The 21,114-nt window shown below is 39.7% G+C and overlaps 2 protein-coding genes across 6 annotated transcripts in view; one reads left to right on the plus strand and one right to left on the minus strand.

The window, feature by feature from the left end:
* Zasp66 (PDZ_signaling and DUF4749 domain-containing protein Zasp66) overlaps positions 1–21,114 on the plus strand; it is a 56,489-nt gene that overhangs the window by 20,014 nt on the left and 15,361 nt on the right. For 2 of the 3 annotated variants that reach the window (XM_086970458.1, XM_022841946.2), the window contains exon 4: positions 9,245–9,318. The exons of the other annotated variant lie outside the window; for it this stretch is intronic. In XM_086970458.1, the coding sequence (XP_086826584.1) occupies positions 9,245–9,318 (74 nt within the window). The remainder of the gene's footprint in view (positions 1–9,244; positions 9,319–21,114) is intronic. 3 annotated transcript variants of the gene reach the window in all.
* On the minus strand, positions 9,325–17,268 carry LOC147752823 (uncharacterized). Of its 3 annotated transcripts, none has more exons than XM_086970460.1 (2): positions 14,779–17,268; positions 9,325–10,060 (listed from the first exon to the last, which is right to left on the minus strand). In XM_086970460.1, exons 1-2 carry the CDS (start codon positions 15,025–15,027, stop codon positions 10,001–10,003), a joined length of 309 nt encoding a protein of 102 aa, XP_086826586.1. In that variant the 5' UTR covers positions 15,028–17,268; the 3' UTR covers positions 9,325–10,000. The 3 variants fall into 3 exon arrangements, 2 of the variants coding, with proteins under 2 accessions (XP_086826586.1, XP_086826585.1); XR_015313027.1 differs by lacking the exon at positions 9,325–10,060 and adding an exon at positions 10,904–11,731; XM_086970459.1 differs by lacking the exon at positions 9,325–10,060 and adding an exon at positions 10,904–11,724.

The raw sequence follows: 21,114 nt of genomic DNA on the forward strand, positions 1-21,114 counted from the left end.
AAAAATCTCTATAGATAGACTTTTTGATACAGGCGCACTCAATATCGGCATCACTACCTGTTTTGACTGCTGCTCGGAAATTGCTTGAATATAAAAATGAAATTTCTCTGAATGGTCCATTTTGACTAAAGATATTACTAAGTTTTCGGTAAATGGCTTCGAAGGCCTTTCGTCCAATCATGGACCATTCATCCCAGAAAAGAAGTGCCGTCGTGCAAGATAAATTTATTGTTGGACTTTTCTGTGCATTGCGGGCTGCGTTTTCTCAATGTGAATGAGAATGTTGAATCGTGAGTGATTAGTTCGGCCATTGGGCATCAGAGTTGCCATGATTCCTGATGATGTTAGTCTGATAGCCATATTTTCATCCCTGGCTACGGTTAGTTAGTCGTAAAGGATTTGCCTATTCTTCCTGAGCCGTCGACAAAGGTAACTGAGCTGCAGCTTCATTCTAGACAATTGCAAACATCGCTCTAGGGTTAGTTATCTTTGTTGCTTATTTAAAAATGGCGCGCAGGTATTTATGCTTTTGTCATATTTAGTAATGTCATATTGCAGTTTCTGGTGACGTCAATCTTTCAATTTCCCTGGTGCTGACCTTTGGGGGGCAAGCAGATTAAAATCTTTTTATTTTTTGTTTGGGTCCTTCAATTTGACCTGAAGATATGTAAGAGCTTCATCACAACGGATGTAAGCGATGAGAAGAGTTATGTCGTTTTCGAAGATCATTAGAGCGATTGTTTTAAATAAGTTTCGCAGGTTTAATGAGTTGGCGACTTCTCCTATCATTAACATAATCTCAAAGGGACCATGAATCGGCAAACGTATTTAGGCTTGTTCGGAGTCCATGATCTTCTGCAAACGGTTGTTGTCAAAAAGTAGCTTTTTAAGTAAGCAAACTTGTTTGAATATTGCAAAAGGGATACTCTCACGTAGTCGAACGATAAGCATTATGCAGTAATCATTTTGAATACTATTTTTTTTTAGAGTAATCAATTTGAATACTACATTTAACGTGGACTCGCTGTGTGCATGTTGAAAGATATCTTCGTCGGAAGTACTATCGAGACACTGATGGACCATGCGACGCGATACGATACCGGAGGCCAGTCTGGCTTGGAATATGAGACTGATCTCGCTAGCTGGTTAGACGTTATAAATCCTTGCATAAAACCCTATTGGCCTTCTTGCCCAAATCAATGGTTTGCGGGTGTCTCGAAAACGTGCAATGAAAGCATTAGCTATCACAAGGCAGCGAATGTATAGACTGACCCATCGGAAAGTACCTTCAGTAGGGTTTTAACGAATAGTGTATAATTTAGAGCCGATGCTCGACCCTATTCTAGGTTTCCGGGAAATAGATTTGTAATAATTGGTACGGCGCGTCGAAAAAATGCTAGGAGGCCTAGCTTATGATAGACTGCGCTCATTATAATTAGTGGCAGGTTTTTTGAGAGTATTCGTAATGGCGGTTGTCTTTTCGGAATACCCGAGCGACAGGTTTTTCCATAGCTCTGCGAGAAGCCGCGTGTTGGCCAACTTCATTTGCTCGTGCACGCAGCAATTAGGTCTTTCGCCCGTTAAGTTCGCGTTAGAATGACGATAAATTTTGCATATGGTACCCAAATTAGCATGTTTGTACCACAGAATGAATCAACGAATTCGTGCCATTGTTTCACCGTCTGCAAGGTGTGCATCACCACTGTCGGCTTGTACCGGCTCCTAAGTGAAATCGAGTAAAAGTCGCTTGAGGCTAGAAGTTATGCTTAGCTGTCTGACAAAGATAATGGGAGCCTCCTGTTAGTAGTTATCCACGGTGCCGGGAACCGAGTCTTCAGTTTTGCCATGTAAGAAGAATAAGTTATCACTGTCATTACCAGGAGCGCGGCTGCACCTAGATAGTTCTTCTGAGCAGAGGCGACCGTAATACACGAGCAAGATTATAAGTTGGGACAGAATAGTAGGCGTCCCATACCACCCGCAGTGCCATTATCAGTGTCATGGATGCGAGTTCAATAACACGGTCTAGAGGCTTTAGAAGGTTAAATGATTTTTGACCAGGTTAGTCAGGGTATGATCGAACAGACTGAATGGCGCGGTATACTGCGTGCGTAACGTGCTTTGATATACCACAAGCCGCAATAATGATCACCATACTTACCTCAAATTATGTGTTGGCTATGCACTATTAAAATCTAGTTTTTCATGCAAGACACATTGGGCACGCTTAGCCATGCAGCATAAGTTGAGTGCACTTATCAACACAAGACAGCTTTCATACTGATGAGGTATCAACTCGGGCGATACACCTTGACTCCTGGAAACTTTGATGCGTCTTTGTTTTCAAACATGAAAAGTGAGAAAGGCGTGGCTGTCTTTGATTTAGGTCAAAAATATTTTACCAATTGACTCATCTTCGCGAAGACCTTGTGAATGAAACAGTAGCGACCTAAGTAAAACTCCAGATAAACGTTTTCAGGACGTATATATTATATGACATGATTATTGTTAAATAATTCGTAGATTCGTCTCATGCTGGTCCTTCTAGTACTCGCCGACTTTGAAGAACGTCGTTTGCGTGTTGAATGCGGATTTTCGGTGTACAACGGGCTGTTTGTGCACGTTAAAGAACTTTCTCACGCAGAGTGATGCAATTTTGTAAAACAATACGGTCCGTATGATGATACAGCCCATGTATCATATGCGGAATTTGCTGCCAAGCCTGGGATTGCAATCTGAATCAATATATCGCATGTGCGCGAGCACCGTCTTTTTGTCAAGCTGAAAGAGAACGCACGCACGCGGGAGACATCTTTTCTGATATTCCTCAGTAACCAGGTACGCGGTAACGGACCCCAAGGAATGCATGTTGTGTCGTAGCAATCATTTCCTAGTTAATTCAAACTTTTTTTACTTAGGCCCGGCTGATCCTAAGGCAAGTAACCGTCAATGAGGTCGTAAATCTTTTTGGTCTACTACTCGTTGCAAGTCATTTAAAAAAGAAAAAAGACGTGTTGCCGTGAATGCGAGTATATATTATAGTCGTAGTTTTTGCAGCCATGTCGACAAAGTACGGTTAAAGTAAAGGCGTGTTGAATATGATTAAGAGAACCGGTCCGATGATACGACACGCACAGTGCCAAAGGGCAGTCAGTCCTTTATTTCGCCTCGAAGGTCTTTAATATATGTTTTCGCTATCGGCAGTTATATGTAGGCAGGTATGCCTTTCTTTAAAGAGTACTTTCAGTATTGGTAGTATCATAAAACTCGGGGAGACTCATAGGTGTTCGACGCTGTTCGAAGAATTTAGATCTGTAAGATTTGTAAAAATTGGCACAACTCATCATGATTCGACGTTAGAGATTTACTTCTAGCAGTTCCATTTTCCTCTGCATGTAGAAGAAGTTGGTTGTTTTCTTTTTGAAGGGACGGGCATTAAGTCGATGAGAAATATTGTGCATTACATTGATTGTGTCTTGGTGATGATTTTCCTTAAGTGTGTCAGTTTCACGGAATCATTCCATCGGAATCCTTTTCCTGGGCCGCCAAGCACTATGTGCATTTTCATTATCGATGTTTCCTGGTCCCTAGGTGCAAATGGCCATCCGGTTGAATTGCAGTTGAGAGTAACCTCCCTTACAGATGTACAGAGGTGCCACTCCGGGTTGCTGTCCAGGAGTTGAGCCAGTAGTCCACCTGTTTGGCGCTGTCTTGTAATGGAAATAGATTATCGCTGTAAACGTCTTAAAGGTGTGCTTGCAAATGAGTGGTTCCTCAAAGCGGGATTGACGGTGATAACCGATTACATTTAGGTAGTGGCGTCCGGCAAACCTACCGCCTACAAAGCCGACGTCCGCTATGGCGGGGCATGTGGAAGTTGCATAACATGGTCTGTCCATATATACCAACTAACGCTTAGAAACGTGACTAGAAACAAAGTATGCCCTTTAGGGGCAAAATATTTCGCCCACTCGGCTTCACCTTGAGGACAGGTCTTTTCATAAGACATTTCGACCAGATACTCATGTACGCGATAATTTGTCAGCGTAAACGAAGCTGGTAGCCGTTTTGGTATTTCTAAACGGTCGTGCGGTATTATTTTCGAATGTGTAAAATGGAAAAGGAGTTGCTATCGTTGGTTTACGGCAATATATGGGCAGAAACAAATTTTCGTTTCGGAAGGAAGAGCATTTGACTAACCAACTCTATTTTACACGCAGAATCTTGTAGAGCCTGTCGGGCTGGACAGAAAAAAGTCAGAGTTATATGTCTATTCTAAAGGATTGATTGGGGTCAGACGAACTGTTCTTTTAAGACTTCTGGTTGTATAGATAAATTACTTACCTAGATGGAGCCGTGAGTTTTGGATCGCTTGGCCATTCATTTCAAGAATGTAATCCCTTGATGTCATGTCCAGCTTAGCCTAATCTATAGTTTACACCCACTGCAACTATCCTACCTTACCTAGTCCATTATTTAATTCGTTTACACCTATGTAATAGAACCGTAGATTATTAAGTCATCCGCTTAAAAAATAACTTTAACCAGATTCATTCCGTTATTCATTCTCTTAAGAAGATCTCTAAATGGGTCTAAGAAGAGAAGGGAGCTTATATTATCATCTTGGATCAGGCCTGGCGTCTAGGCGAAAGAGGGAATACCGCTACCTCGTCATCTATGTTTATCTTGTTCTTCTATAAGATCACAATTGACAGATCAAGCTCGTTTTGTGATACCATCCACGTACAACAAGATGCAGTGTGCAGAGTGAAATGCGGACCTAAAATCGACAAACTCCGTAGACAGAAGCTCACTGACGCATTGGACGCTTTTTCAAAGTCGGTCATCAGGACACTAGATGCTGCTTCCGTTGAACACTTTCACTGAAACCCATGATGTTCTCTCAAGACAGCTTTCCTGCCCTCTAGGAAACCAGACAGTCTCTTGATCAGCAAACAGGCAAGAAATTCGTAGCATATGCTCTTCTTAATGATTCCGTACCATGATGGTACCAAAATTGACTTACCTTTACCTTTGGAGATCACCGATATCAAACATCCCTTCAAACAAGATACCGGCAAGTAGACGCTCACTTTAAATTACAGTCTAGCGAGAAGCTGTAATGAAGGCTTTCTTGAAGTGCACATCGCACATCCTGTTACGAATCGTGACCTTGTTGTACTGCAGGTTAGCTAAAGCAAGCTACGCTTTGTCGTGGATTCCTCATTACCGATCCCAGAGTATAAAAGGTCCCGTTCGAGTAATCGTTTCATTTTCAACGGAGTGATTAATCAGTGTAGTTAAGCTTATCGGACAGAAGGTGAAGCCAGGACGTATAAACCATTTGTATGGCTGCTGTCCTGCGTTTGTTATTTACTGACTCGCCAATATCTTCACGTACCGTTTGCATTGTATGCTCTTCAGTAAATTGTATCGACAGCCTCAGCCAAAAAGTAAGTTACGGGCTGCATCCTATGAACAGCTTAAACGTATTTTGGTCTCTTCGAGCGAAGTAAAACTGCCTTAATCAAGCGAAAATCTGTACCTTCTGAAGGTGACATGTACGACAGATGACTGTAGGATTTTCACAAGGTGCTGTGCGTTGTCCTCTGTTGTGACGACTAATTAGTAGTATTAGGATGACCTCGTGTGCACGTTTAAAACAAATTCCCCAGGCGTCATGGCAAAGCTTGGCTTTTGAGAACTTGAGAAAATCTCATGTAGTAACGGAGATGTGCGCTCGTATGCACCCACCCTCTTCCAAATAGATGCTCTCAAGGAAGCGAACTTCTTCACCTTGTAAACGTCTTAGTTACGGAGGCTCTGGCGTGTTCCTTAAACGGCACTACCAAGCTTGGGGTGATTGTCCAGCAAACGCAAATTTGCAACCGTATCTCGCTAGTGTGTGACATGAGTTGATTGTTTAAATTACCATTTATGATTGGGGAGGACATAAAAAACAGCCACAGTGTTTGCACAGCATCAATGAGTTTCTATATTAGCACGTTTGTGATCTTTGACTTGGCGGGAGGGTTGTAACTAACTATTTCGAGTATTTCGAGGTGGGCAGTTTATGATGTATAAACCGAGGGGGTCAATTGGGCAAGTTGCCCAGATTTCTGTCAGGACCAGATTCCTGGCGTGGCTGTAATGACATGGGCGAGAGCTGCCATATCCTGAAGGCATCGTCTGATTGCACTGCTGCGGAAACTTGATCCAAAAAATCCTCAATCGCCAGAGGGTGGAAAAGAGGACAACTGTTGGAAGTCGTTAATAGGTCGATAGATGCCATGTGCAGACGACGATTTCTTGTTACTGGCCAAGATTGCTGATGGTTGGTTTTCAGGAAGCTGACTTTGCTTTACAGTTTGAGGGCCTTGTCTTAATGACTAGTTGTGCAGCGGGGGTCGTACTCGAATGTTTCTTGAATCGTCGTTCATTCTAACATGCTGTGCTTCTTCTGGATCCTTATTTTCTTAACCTTTCTGATACTAACATCTAAAAAAGGCTTGATTTCTTTGCAATGCTAAGGGCTATTTTTCTCGCTACCTTGTCACGGTAACCGCATTGGCCGCTCTCGACAACTGGGCATTCACTGATTCGAACAGTTACATTTTTCTTAACTGCCTTCTCTGCGAAAATACCACTACAAACTTTAAATTCTGGTTGTGAATGGACCAGTTTCTATGCTGGTCTTTTTACTGTTGAAATATATATTTTTAAGCATATTGCATTCATGGTACTTCGCCTGTACTTGAGCTACTTATGGTAACCATGTCTTTTTCAGCTTCAGTCACTACACTTTCAATGTCCATTTTTAATTCTCCGCGAGCAGCCATGGGTACATTTTTAGGCAGAAATTATCCTAAGCCCGTGCCAAGAAGCTTGATTATGCTGTCGCCAATCAGAACTATTATTTTCGTCGGTAAGTGGGAAGCAGGTAACGGACGAATGTATAGACTGCCTTTTTTCGAAACAAATTTCTTCCAAAGCTTCTTCAAAGCTATCATGCAGTGAAACAGAAACAACAGATAATTTATGTGACTCAAGTCCGCATGTATCCCAGCGTTTCAGGATTATTTCTACCGACCTGTCCACTGCTGGTTGGCCATTTCTATCTGCTAAATGGTTTTACTGTCGCATGTACTTTATGACGAGTTCCACAAAAAACGTTCTATTAGGCTCCGAATAGAACAGGAATAGAGAATCCTGAAAATTCTCATTGCATCTAGTACGAGCATGCATTCCGCATGAATGGGTTTTTTTCGCGCGTTGCATATCCGAGGAAAGAAATATTCGTTTGCGACTACAGCCAGATGTTGTTATTGTTGTTGTCACTGGAACATCCGAGCTGTTCAACAGCTCCTGTTGCTGGTTTTGTGGTTGGAAAAAACTTTCTCCAGTCATTTCCGCAGCTTCACATGAAGAACCGACACCAGCTTGCAACTGATGAGCGAGTCGCCCATAGTGGACAGAACGTCGGTTTAGCACTATCATCTACTGAAAAATCTTAGGGAAGTAGCGCATGAGCGCTCTCACAGAATTTGTTCACACATTCTGGAAGCTAATTCACTTACATGCTTTCAATAAACCTAGGTTTTTTAGGTGCCAGTGGGTGCACGAAGTAAAGCCGTGCAGACTGACCCCTTACATTTTTCGCCGGTTGTATGAGCATAAATCGAAGTTCGGCTTGATCATTCAGTGGGTGCGTGTCTTGCTCTAAAGGTTAAACCGATCGGGACCAGGTAGCCATAGCTACGACCGCTCTCGTCAAACGGTCAAGAACCAGTTGGTTCTAAAGGGCTTAGACGCCAAAAAAGTTATTTTCGTGCTGTCCTTTGGAAAGCTCAGTTCTCTTAGGATTTCGTTATTTGCCTTCACACACCGCGACAGAAGATGAATCATGACTTCCCGTAATTTCGAGCTGCGTTTTATCAAACATAACGTTTTCTGTATTCTATTGTATCGTTTTGCTAACGTTCTGTGTTTTCCGCTGGTTTGGGTTGTTTTCATCTTTCAGTTTTACTTTCGTTTCTTTTGTTTTTTTGACAAAGCGAGTAGATGACACAGCACTATTCCTTTCTTTGTTATCTGAAGGCTTGGTAGTTTTGACATGCGACTTGTGTAGGCACTGTGGGCTGTGCCTGTAGGAAAGTTTGTATCCACTGACTCTTTCGTATCACCGCACTCGTGAACATTTGTCTACATCAAGGCACCGACTCTTGCTAACGACGTAAGCCTTTTGATCCCTGGCGCTAACATTCATTTTCCGTTATAATATTCAGTTGTAATATCCAATGATTGATGAGATTTGGCATACATTTGCATCCTACGATACGGTAAGGATGGGTGTCGTTAAGCGTAACTAGTTATCATTTATTAGTCTCTGCAGGGTAACTTGCCTCAGTGAATTCTGCAAACAAAATGGCAATCACGCTCTTCCCATGTCACAGAAAAATGCTCCGGTGTGCTTTATTTTCTCTAAACCTTTCTCCAATGCTCACAAACATGTAGATAAAAACTACACATATTCAGTAACACTTAATCCTAACTATAAATATATTTCGTTTTGACAATATAACTCGCAATAAGTAGAAACAGCACTTGTATTGCAATGTATTCATTCGTTCCGATGATTATCATGTGTGAATAGTACACTTCTGATCCGAATCATGTCAATCTTAGTTTTTTTATTTTCAATTTTGTACCTGAGTTCATCTCCTGTGGGAGAACCATAGTTTCTTTTCCGGATTTATTCAGCGTTTGCTGTTCAAAGTGTGTTAATATATCATTTGATTCTTCTTTGGAGCACTGAGGAGTCGCATATGAGCGAACAGGTAGCTTATATATATATACATATAATCTCAGACACAAGTATTTGCCACCGCGGGTAGGATTTTACCCTACATTCTTAAAATGGCTAAATTGACAGTGCTAGGTGTTCATTAGGCTAATAAATATATAATAAATTTATTTGAACACTGTTTTATTACTGAAGACGATCTTATATTTTGGTGATGCCTGTGTTCCGTTGAACAGTGTTTGCTGTATTTCAACAGTGGCGGTATACATGTATGCGTGGTGTGCACACCCATGTTTCCTTAAGTTAACGTTATTTCGCCGCTAGTCCACGATCGTCGATTTCGCGATCATGGAGGGATTAGGCACACTGATACTAGAACACTACTAAAGATTTGTCCACCATTGTATATTTGAAACCCTTTTCACTTTTGTTCTATTTTAGGGTTCATCGTACCTGAGCCTTTAGTAGATGGCAAAATCGAGACACTGAAAGAACGCGCACGAGTTACTAATCAGGTATGAATCAAGCTGACATTGTGTATTCTATACAGCAAATGCAAACATTGGAAGCACAACAGCTGAAATAATAAAGTAGTCAAATAATTTCCAGTATTATTGTATATCAACTATATATAATGAATAGCATTTCTGTGCGAAGATAACTCCATTTTAAAAATCTACCACAATATATCATTATAGTACGTAATATATTTTATGATATTCGTCCCATACTACTAATTATCTTTTATTATTATTATTATTATTTAATTCGAAATACTGCGCGGTACATTGTCGTTGGCGGGCTTGGAGTAGCATACACGATACAGTGTATTTTTTTTTGCTCAGTTAGGTAATATGATAGATAGTACAGTTGATATTTGCAATAAATCAACATCATATTTTTGTTAGTATTCGACTAATTCTTTTTATGTTATTCAGCTGTCGCACTGAAGATGAAGGCATTCACATGGAAACACGTACAGCACCCTAAACAGTGCCCCAATATTTCAAAGCTACATATTCTTGATAACTTGATTTCTTCGCTCGGTGCCACTGGCTATGCGATCAGTCGAAAGTTCATTTAAAAACTAAATTAGGTTTTTTGCCAGTGGAGCGACTTCGAACAAAAGCGTGCGTTCGTCCTCAACCGTTACTTGCTCAGGCAGACTGTTGAGAAATTTGGTGCTCAATTCTGAATCTAGGCCATTCTGTTCCTCTTCCACGACTGCCCATGGCCCGGGCACACCTTTTCGAACGCCTACAAAAGTTTAGCGCGACTTAGATTGCACTATTTGGATGCTTAATATAGAACTCTGGTACTTGCATCTAAAGGTCGTTTTCGAATTTGTTTCGCCCTATGACAGAGCGAAACGAGGGTGCCTCGGGCCCTGTCATGTTTCGACATAATCGTCTGACAGCTCGTTCCAAAACAGAAGATGGTTTATGCTAGATTTTCGCTCAGAATGTCACAATATATCTAGTTTATAAAAATCAACTTTGACTCTACGATAGACCTACCAAGGTTTTTGCAAAATCAAATAAGGGAGATCGATCAACCAATTTGCGCTTGTGCCAGCTGATATTTGTAGTTGGATTGGGTTACCGGTTTCTTCCCATACTTGGCCATTGGATCGCTTAATGGATTGAAATCTCGAATAAATTATAAGTAGAAAATGGAATACTCTATACGTTCACCAAACGCAAGTACGTAGTTTAAGCTCCATCAAAAAATATTTGTCTTTCACTGTTCATTGTTATACTTATTTGTAAAATTAGAAAATTGGTTGCGATATACAGTAATGAGTTCTTGCATCTTATCAGCAAGTTACAATTTGTTGATACCCAGTATGTTTTTCACTGTTTGCATTGTTCCCTTTTGTCTGACACGCTTCTCGCACCGGTGGTAAAAAAAAAAAGAATTTCGCTCTAGCTGGCGTCTCATTATAATAGTAGCCTGACTTTCGTGAATACTAAACATGTGGTCAGAGTACACAGCGAGGAACATTACGTATCTCTTTCTGGTGCCTGCCCAAAATTTCTTTCTAAAAAGCAACTCAAAGTGGCAACATGATCAGGTCTAAGTTACAACAATGGCGTCACCTTTTGTAGGTTTTGCATCTCTTTCTATTTTGGCTCCTATATTTGCTTGCTTAGCTCAAAATCCATGCCACGTAAACTTGTCATAAAGTTCTATTTCCTGCGTTGCTCTGTGTCTCCGCGTCGAAGTACTTGCATCGAAATGCTATCGTACACCTCCGTGGATAGCCCTGATTGACGGTCACACACATATTTGCTTAACCGGCATGATCCGTAAAAACGAAAACGATATACAACATAGTCGAACCTATCGCTAATGCCTAAAGAATCAGTAATCTACGAAGTTACTATTCTTACTGCCTTTCTTTCGTTTCGGTCCGATAGTCTCCTTTCCGTTCCAGCAGCTGAGCATGTTATACTGTTAATCAACTCTGTTACTTGCCGACAACCTTTACATCGAGTTGGGCCGTCGAGCTTGCTGCTCTCTCGAACAACGTTCTTTCTGAACGTTCGAAAACAACTAAGCTCAACGTTCTATTTATTCCACGTAGCTCAGCGTAGCTGCGCCGTGTGCTCTTCAATTCATTTACTACAAAAAGCGCGTGTTGGAACCACATTTTTGTCATTTTATCACCAAGTTGATTTTCTGCCAGCTCATTCTGGCGGAGCTTCTACGATGCATTTCTTCTCAACAATGACGAAAAATTTTATCGAAAGGTGGGCAAATAGTTTTCGATATCTTTCCATTGCTGGCCCAAGAGCGGTAGCCTCGGCATGTCCCTTTAGCTTTCGACATGCTTCAAAAAACATGTGTTTCAACGGTTTTAATTCCAGCTCGTTTGATGTCGTTGCAATCCCGAGTTTCGGCACCATTTTGTAGAGGACCTGTAAGCTTAAAAAAGGCAAATACTCCAAAAATGACTTAATTCGGTATGAACGTTGACTTCCCACTTTCGTTCGTTATAACGTACCCCAGATAACTATTTGAGCTTGTCTTCTAAGCTATTCTGTAAAATTCGCTAGCGTCAGAGTTTCACTAAAAAAGCTTCATTGCCATCTAAAATGCGGCATGGATTTTTGGTGATATGAAAATGACACCAATGTATGTCGTCAGTTTCAAATAAATGCAAGCTCACAAAATTACTCATAAGAATATACATAGTTTCTTGCTTGTATTCCTAACCAGTTTTTCAGACGAACAAATTAATCGAAGAGATACCATTAAAAAGTAATATGAAAAAAGAGTAATATGCTAACGTTTTACAAAATATATTCTCACTTGTTGCACTCTTTCTTTATAAATAAACAGATGACTCGGATTCGTTTGTCGTTATAACAGTAGACGGAAGTAGTAGTAGTAACAGTAGTTTACAATCTCTTGAAGCAGGTAATTTCAAGGTATTATCTACCCTTCACCATCAAATAAGACTACTTCTTTAAAAATAGTCCACAGGTTTTATAAAGAATCCGTAGTAGTCTATGCAAGTGGATAGGCCTCATTTCAAAAGGCCAAATAGCTTAATAAATCCGCAAGCTTGGTTTGGATATTGTGTCAATCAGGATGTGTTCTAACTTTGCCAAATCGGCGGTTTTACGATAATTAGGAAAGAAGGAAAGTCTATTTCAACGGCATTCAAACAGTTGTTTAAGGGTAACTGCCAATACGTACGACATATGCGCTCTATAGTATTGTAATCAGCTTTATCACAGTCCGCCAGAAATTAGCAGGCACCGTAAACTTACTAATGAAACAATCCGAATCAGCAGGATTTTTTTAAAGGTTTGCCTAATCTTATTAGGCATTAAGAAATTAAAATTAAGTATAGTCTTAGTGTCTGTTTTAACTAAGTTTATGCTACGAAGAATACACCTCTCAACATCTGGCTTATCTACTACTTACTCATTTATTACTTGGGGTATACAAAAAGCGAAACTAAAGCCGTCCGTTTTTTGGCTCCCGGTTCTGACCCATAAGTAAATTATCTCTTTTATTATTATTATTTTTTTTGATTATCTAAGCTTAGATTGCAAAGTTTTTTTTACCATGGGGTTTTTAGGTGTCACATATACTTGATTCAGTGTCCGACTTAAACTAAATGTTGCCAGCTCCATGAACGACTGTGAGATAATCAAGTTAAGCAGAATTGTTGATTTTGCTGCCACAACCCACGTAAACCACTGAGTGACGATTTTAACCAACTACTCTACTGCCGTTGCTAGCCCTCATAATTTTTAGCAAATATGGGGCCTCACGTAGGCAGCCGTATCTTAAATACGCACACAGATATGACACAAGCTGAGGCTGTCAAACCTTTACAATCAGTTTGCTCTATACATTGCCTTTAGCGCTGTCGTCCAAGTGACTCATATTTCTTCATCATACACCTCCAACTCGTCTAGTTCTGCTACTTTGGGACGTGCCAGGACAACTCTCTAGGCGCCAGTGATAGGATTGCTACTCCATCTTTGCCGCTTCTTCTTTTTCCCTGTTAATTGTGGGTTACTTCCTGGCAACTGTCAACATATGTCCCCCATCCGCAAAAGCCTGGAAAAGCAGTCTCAAAATTCGGCCGCTCATGGTTTGGCGAGCTCTGGCCGCTAACGCCAATTCAGCGAGCACCAGATAGTGAGTGAACGTAATCCCTCACCCAACTGACGATTGTAAGGCTCATATGCCTACATATTTGATCATTGCCACATATACTATTTTATACGAACTTTCATGACCGAATAATCGAAGAATAACAATATAACCTGACAAAACCGGCTAACCTACGAAATTGATATCATCTAGGGCAGACAGGGTACAAACTTCGAACCTAGACTACAACTAAGATTAGCAGGCAACTAAGTTTGGCGATAAAAACCTACGACGATATACTATTTTTTCAGCAATCGCTGAATCTTGCCGCTAACACTTAGTATTACTCCTACATTGTTTGAATGCTGCTGCATTTTAACAGAGGATCAATCGAGTACCTTATTGCCTGCTACAAAAATGGGTTTGCTATCTAGTCTTTCGCTGGCGGTGATTTGTCCACACCATTACAATGATGGTTTCCGTTCGGTGAGTATTTCTCTGAATCAGACATCAACGTAAGCACGCTCATTCGGAAGTACTTCTTGTTCGCAACTTGCAAACAGATTTATCGTCTCACGCATATCAATTGATTCGTACACGGATAGGGCTCAGGTACTAACCTTACTGCACGGACCAAGCTATCCCAGTTTATCAAATTATTATTTAGCTTACCCATTATGCACCTCTTGAACCGTCTTAGTTTGTCATTTTGATATGAGTCAATAGCTTTGTTTATTATTTCTTCCTAACACCGCCGGCGGCATTGCTATCCTATGCTTGCCATACTTTCATAGGCAGCCTAGACCTGGCTGATTTTGTCTTTTTTCTTGCCGGCCATGGATGATTCTTCAAAAACTCTCAGTGTAGACCTACTACTGGAACTGAGTTTCTTTAGATATTTGTAAGAAATAGAAAATCGCAAAATAACGAATAAAAATATCTCCCATGTTCCAAGATTATTACTACAATAGTATATCTGGCACGTATAATAGTAGAACCAGGCGTCATTAATTTGTCTTTTCATATTTAGCTCTAAAATAAAGTTTCATGATAATATAACAGACCCTTATTTGGCAATGAACTTACTAGTGAATTATGCTAGAGAATGAAAAGCTTTCAGATAATAAATATTTAAAGAAGAACGATCTACTAAACAAGTCTGAAATTAAGGAAACAAGTCATAAGGATTTTATCCTTTAGCCATTGCCAGCAAAGCCGTCTAAAGACAATGTCAAAAACAGCAAGCTTGCATTACTATGATATGGCACAGTTCAAATTGACCTTGGTTAAAGCTACCTTAAACGTCTCGGTGGTACTATTCATATCGGAGTGCAGATAACATTTGTTTCGTAATTCACCTTCGATGCCTTGAAATCGCTTCCTACGTTGCGACTCACTTCAAGCGTTGGCGTAAGCTCGGTACAAGGATTTTGACCATTTTGACTACGTGAGAAATCATCCTGGTCAGAGGTGAGTATGAAGTGGATGCAAGCAACGTTGGTGTGAATAAAGGTATCAATTTCGTTTTTTTTTACCCATAATGCGTTCACAAAAAAAAGCTTACGGGCGTTTGCGTTGCGTACCATGAAGAGCCTAGTAGACTCCATAAGGATGCCTTAAGCGATCTCCTACAATAACTGGCAAGATCGTTTGTTGATAACGAATGTGACGGGTTGTAAAATTAATCTGGCCCACTAGATGGCTGCAACGCTTCCATCAGGATTCGTTTGAAGAGTTTCTTCGGATACACAACTTCAGTGGTTTTTAAATATTTGCCGCCGCCAGCTAGGTTTCTTGCTGCTCGAGATCGGTTAGGTGTAATAAAGTGTTTGCGTCGAGGCACACAATTCTATCTTTGCTAGACTAATAGTTTTCACGTGACACCCCTAACAATGACTTTTGGATGACTACGACGGTCCTATAGACGCAAAGTTCCACGAAGCTTATAAGGTCTTAAATAAGCTTTACGCCTCGTCTAGAAATTAGTCTACACCGTGTTAGCTGACTCAACGAACATTTTAACATACAGAATTCAGTAAGTTATTGGTCCGGTCTATGGTGTTGTTTGAATGTAATTTACCGAATGATTAATCAATTTGAAAACACACAGTATTTTATTTTTGTATCAACGTTTGTGTCTTGCTATAGGATTCCCTTAAACCTTTTATTATATCCGATATCTCTATTAATGGTTAAAAGTAGAATCAGAGCGCGACTTTTCACCAACTTAGCACGGCTTCGTGATCTTAAAATCTAAATACATATGCACAGATACATGCAGTGCTCTAATTCAGTTTTAGCGCCATTCAATCAACATAATTATGCCGTGCACTCAGACGACAACTGCAAGAATCACTTCTGTCATAAATATAATATCTTAGTATCAAAAAAAGTCTTCTCTTTCTCGCGCAGGTATTGTTGACTTGACCACTGGTGCGGTGCAGTTTTCAAATTCTCAACTTCAGGACACAATTTAGAATTCTCCTTTTTATATCCTGTGTAGACGCTTTGATATCTTACTGTTTTCTGCAAAGTGTAATAAAGATCTAAGAAGCTAAGCATAAGTTATTACAAGTATTGTTTGTTGGCATCTTCACTACCAGTTTGCGGCTTCCACTACGCCTGGCGAGAATTCGGCGTTTGATGAATAAAGTGTTATTTAAGCATAGGACATTAATTTGCATATGCGCTTTTCGCAGCTTCTGCAGCACTATGCAGCTTTTTTTTCGACTGACGATTTCCATCTTCATGCTCCTTTTTGCGTTTACCGTTAAGTTAATTGTGATAGTTTTTCGTAAAAATGCCTACGTATAGGGAAAAGTTTATAGACTGTTGCCCAAAGCTGTATGTCATGGCCAATGATGGGAAAGATTGTCTTAGATTAAATGTATCACTTTTTTTTTTTGTCAAACAATCTGCCAAGCCGTTAGCAGCATGGCAAAAAAAGAGCGCTTAGAAGAGGGCATTCATCTAACTTACAACTCCCATAAGTCACCATTGGGCCCTTGCAAAATATACCAATGTCACTATACAAAATTATATACTTTAATATTTTCTGTCCATATTATAGGGCTGTTATTGCATCTCTCATAACAATTGGGCCCCTAGTGATTGCTTAATGTCGCTTCTACCTTGCAACAAAATTTACACTGATGACATCAACATTTATGCTGAAATTCAGGTTAATTAGGAGATGGAGCGTATCAAAAAAATAAATAACTCTTCATTCCATTTAATGTACAACTAATAAAATGGAGGTGGCTGTCCGAAAGTCCATGATTGCTAAAACATGGCACGATTTACTGTGTACTAGAGCTTTTGAAGTCACAAGTAAATACACTCAATAACTAAAGACAACCTAGACTAATATACTACGCACGCTCATGGGTTCTTTTCTATAGTATATAATACTTGCTTTCAGTCAAGTTTGTCAAATGGGCTCCCATCGATGCAATGTTTGCGAATTATGCAATCGTTTACTGTATAGCTTTTTATATCCGTCAGAGCTGTGTTATATTGCCATCATCTTAATAAATGATATCTGTAACTTTGAAGGAACACGGTGTTTTATAGCTAGGCATATTTTGGTCAGTATTAAAAATATCGAAAGCACGCAGTGTGTCAAATCCAGTCAAACTGGACATTCTATGTAATTTAATATATTGATCTTATGTAGCTTAGTGTACTCATTTTTGCTGTATTTTAAAGCTGTTATTTCTGTTTGAAAGGTTAATTTCTGAATAGACACCAAAGTTGCCACTTTAGAGGATATGATTTTGCTCTTGGCCATATGTTCTTTCCTCCCAAATCGTTTTCCTGATAATATAGGTTTTTTCAAAATATTTTTTTCTGTGCTTGGCTTAGTTCATTATTATGTGAAACCTTTTGAAATCACCTTTTAGATATAGCATTAAAAACCCGTTCTTTCTAGAAGGTATAGTTGGGATGGGTCCTGTTAGGCCTATCTTGGGCCGACATAAAGCTACGCGGCGTTTCGCCGATCTTGGCCATGTTTTAACAGAAAAAAATAAGGACCATCTGGTCTGAATATCTAATACGCATCCTTTTGGGCCATCGCCATAATAACCACAAATACACAGACATAACCGGTTGATATTTCAATGTTGGCAGATAATTACCATGGTATATGGTTACCATGCCGCTCCACAGATCTGTTACAAGGATCTGGAAGTTGCTAAAGAGTAACTGTTAGTTGCGCCATGTGCATTCGGAGGTGTAGACCAGATGGCAATTTTGTAAGAAAGATTGACATTGTCAACGAACGCCAGTCGGTTACTATGGTTAGAGGTTCGGAGCTTTGGTTTCTTGTAATGGACATATATGTCCAGTTTTTACAATTTTCTTTTTTTGAAAGCATACAAAAAAAATACGATATTAACAGCACAATTGTTCAATTTATTTTCTTCTTAAGTGTGTGAGTGTTTATTAGCACAAGGCTCTCAAAATCCCAGATCTCGTTCCCTTCATCGCTTGGTTCCTGGTCTGTAATAGTGTCGAATTCACATGATCTATCTCCATAAATCTTCGTTTCGAATGCTATGTCTGCTATTCCATTCGACGACTGGCTTTTAGCACGAAATAAAGTACGTCTCTGCCCGGATTCGAACTTAGAACGTCATGCGTCCCTGAGCATGTAAATGCGTTTGCGACAAAGCTATGACGTAATAGGAAAATGTGTAAATAAATCTAACACGACCCGACTGTGCCTTCTAGTGGGCCAACTTTTTGATGTTATGCCGGAAAGTTGATTCCGAGGCCCCGTTCTCACAACAAAGATAGCCAAGGAGTGTATAATAAAGAAATACTGAATCTGTCCAAACTCATTTTTAATAAAGACTTAATAAAGACTGACTATATGTGTTGGAAACAGATAGCCCATTTTCAAAGGATCTCATGAATATCATTATAGCGTTATTGTCTGAAGCATGTATTGGATTATCCGAATTATATAACTGGTAAAGAACATTGGATAACGTTTCGACGAAATAAGGTGGAACAGAGATATTCAGACATTTATTAGATGTGTTTCCCGTTATTATTTGGCATTGAAGTCAGCGCTCCTTGGGCTTTTCAAGACTTGTGCACTTTTGATTTTTGGATTACCAAATCTAATCTCATTACGAATGGCTTTGTTAAGAAATTAATGGAAAAATACGCTATGATACTATTTTCCTTTGTTATACTGCGTCGTACTTCTGTAAAGCTATTCTCGAATTCAAAATTTCTGATGCATATTACGAGCATAAGTATTAGGTTACGGTAGAATTTATTCACCACTACTACTGAAATTGTTTTTTGTGACGATGATTTTCCCTTTGAACGTTCTCTGCTGGAAGGCGCGCACTAAGCCATGTCTCACCTGCGACGATGGTGTGCTTCAGGCAAATCTTTAATATGATCTATAATAATATAATAACCTTCAATATAATTACATCTAATAATAGTTGGGCGAATTGTTTCGAAAGTTAGTAAAGTCCGCTTGAGTATAATCCTTGTATATCCAATGTGTTTGCTCTAACTGGATTCCCCTAAAGTTTTCGTTGTAGTTTATATGTACGTCATTTTTCATACAATTCCGGCAAAGCAGTCTGCTTCAACGTTGTCTGAGACACTTGATCAGCGATGGATCTCAAAAAGAGTTTGAATAATTCCTATACGTGCCAATCGGACACCACGAGGCGAGCCTACAAAGCACAGCATTTAATCTGAGATAAACTTTAGCGAGCACTTTGTCGCAGCGAACATTATTCACAAGTCATGATTTGTGCAAGAAGAAAGACTTTTTCTAGAATAAGACGATAGACTCGTTTTGGAAAATTGAGTGAAAATGAGCTATTGTTCAAGCCTTCCGCGCCGCACAAACCCTATTACGATCAAGAACTGAAAGCGACGTCCTGTGTCACTGACAATTTTTATGCAGTTTTTGAAAAATTCAAAAAAGATTGCCATGATTCAAACCTGGAGCTGCTAACAAGTTTTAGATTTAAACAACTTAAAGGTACATCGAAATAAATCTAAAAAGCGTTTTTTTTGATACACCTAAACTTTGCATACAGAAATTAACGGATGCTCAGACCCGAAAATATCAGTTGCCAATTGGGTTGTCTAGATAAGCTTCAAAGTCATTATATGGGACTACTTGTTTTTCTTTGGCACATTTTGACCGCTTTCAGCCTTTCTCTTTTCCATAAGGATCTTTGGCTTGCCTTCAGCCCAACATCGAATTCCGCTGAAATATTTTGTATAAAGCATATTTGAGCCAAAACTAGTATATGTAGCGATCTCGCTTGGTAGACGGTTACTATTAAATAGTTTTTACAGAATAGAGAGGAACTAATTTGGAAATGACTAGTGAGTAGTTAATGTTCCAAACTGAAACTGTAATCGTTGTGAATATAGGCTACATCGAACAAACATTGTCGTCAAAAATTATGCTTCGTGTTTTTTTGAAACATAATTTTTATTTAAAAAAGAAATCCCAACTAAGATGCCCCACACTCTACACATATTCTTGAGCTGACTGCGAGACTCGGCCTTGACTGTTGAATGTGATTCCGCTGAAAACGTTACTCACTAATTCTCAATTCATCTATTATTCGTTGCTCAGTGCAATAGTGCCATGGGTTAGCGAAAGAGTCTTGCTAGTGCGGCCACGTCAATTAATTGGAAATATTTAATTGGGTTTCCCACGTCTACAGATCGTCCCAGGCAAGAACTATTATTGCCCTGCCTTTCTATGAAATCTCACCTTTCACTGTTGTTCTCTTTTGCGAGAAGTCTGAGCGTTTCATTTTTTGTCAGTTAAGGTCTCTCTTATCAGCGTGTAGCAAACCACGAATACTACATATCAACGTCCCTTTGAGTCTAATGTTAGCTTGAAAGCTATGCATTTACCCTAAGCCTTCGCAGTGAGCACACTTGTACCCAAGGCTGTCCGCGTTGCAGTATAGACGGTTGTTCGTGGAACCTATGAAGGTAACTTTGGAAGGCTTCGTGCCTCGTAAGGGACAGTGCGAGGTGACGTGTGAGTATGTCGCTAGATCTATTTACCATTAACCAAGCCTATAAGCTATTTCCCCTGATGTCCTCTGTAAGATTGTCACATAGGGGTTGCCTTCTTCAGTCTCAGAACTCCATGGTATTGAGCTTAACGGCACAATTTCTATCTGAGCGCTAATCGTCTGGTAAGCTTGCATAACTCCCTGAAAGGCTCTTACTTGCGATCTGGTCCGGACTACTGATTCGAAAAAAGCAATGAATTCTTCCACTAATATGAGAGATTTTTTTGCACTCCTTTGGCCCATGATCGTTAGACAAATTTTGGCGACCTCTAAAGCCACCCTAAATTGCGTCGAAATAATGGTTCTCAAGTGCTCAAGACCTCATATATCTCAATTATAGCTGAATACACAGGCATCTTACTTGATTGACCGTTCATATTCATTCTCCTCGGTCTGTAATTTTGATATAAGGGCATTTCTTTTTCTCAGTCGACAAAATAGTTGGGCACTACTTTAGTCAAATATATTGGTATGTTATGTTTTTCTTTGAGGCAATGTCAGATTAATTTCCGAAATAAACTGTTTAATAAACTTTTGACATCCAATAAAAAAATTCGTGATTTAATAATTCATTTTTGAAATTTTTTTACTGGAATCTATTCTTTTAAAATC

The sequence above is a fragment of the Varroa jacobsoni genome, unplaced genomic scaffold (assembly GCF_002532875.2).
Source record: "Varroa jacobsoni isolate VJ856 unplaced genomic scaffold, vjacob_1.0 scaffold_960, whole genome shotgun sequence".
Lineage (NCBI taxonomy): Eukaryota > Metazoa > Arthropoda > Arachnida > Mesostigmata > Varroidae > Varroa > Varroa jacobsoni.

Bases quoted from the DNA above. Each gene is read 5' to 3' on its own strand.
- LOC147752823 (XM_086970459.1), bottom strand. From the start codon at position 15,027: ATGGAGTCTACTAGGCTCTTCATGGTACGCAACGCAAACGCCCGTAAG. The intron at 11,725-14,778 runs GTGAATTACGAA...TTAAGCTTACAG, and splicing joins GCGATTTCAAGGCATCGAAG to GTCCTCTACAAAATGGTGCC.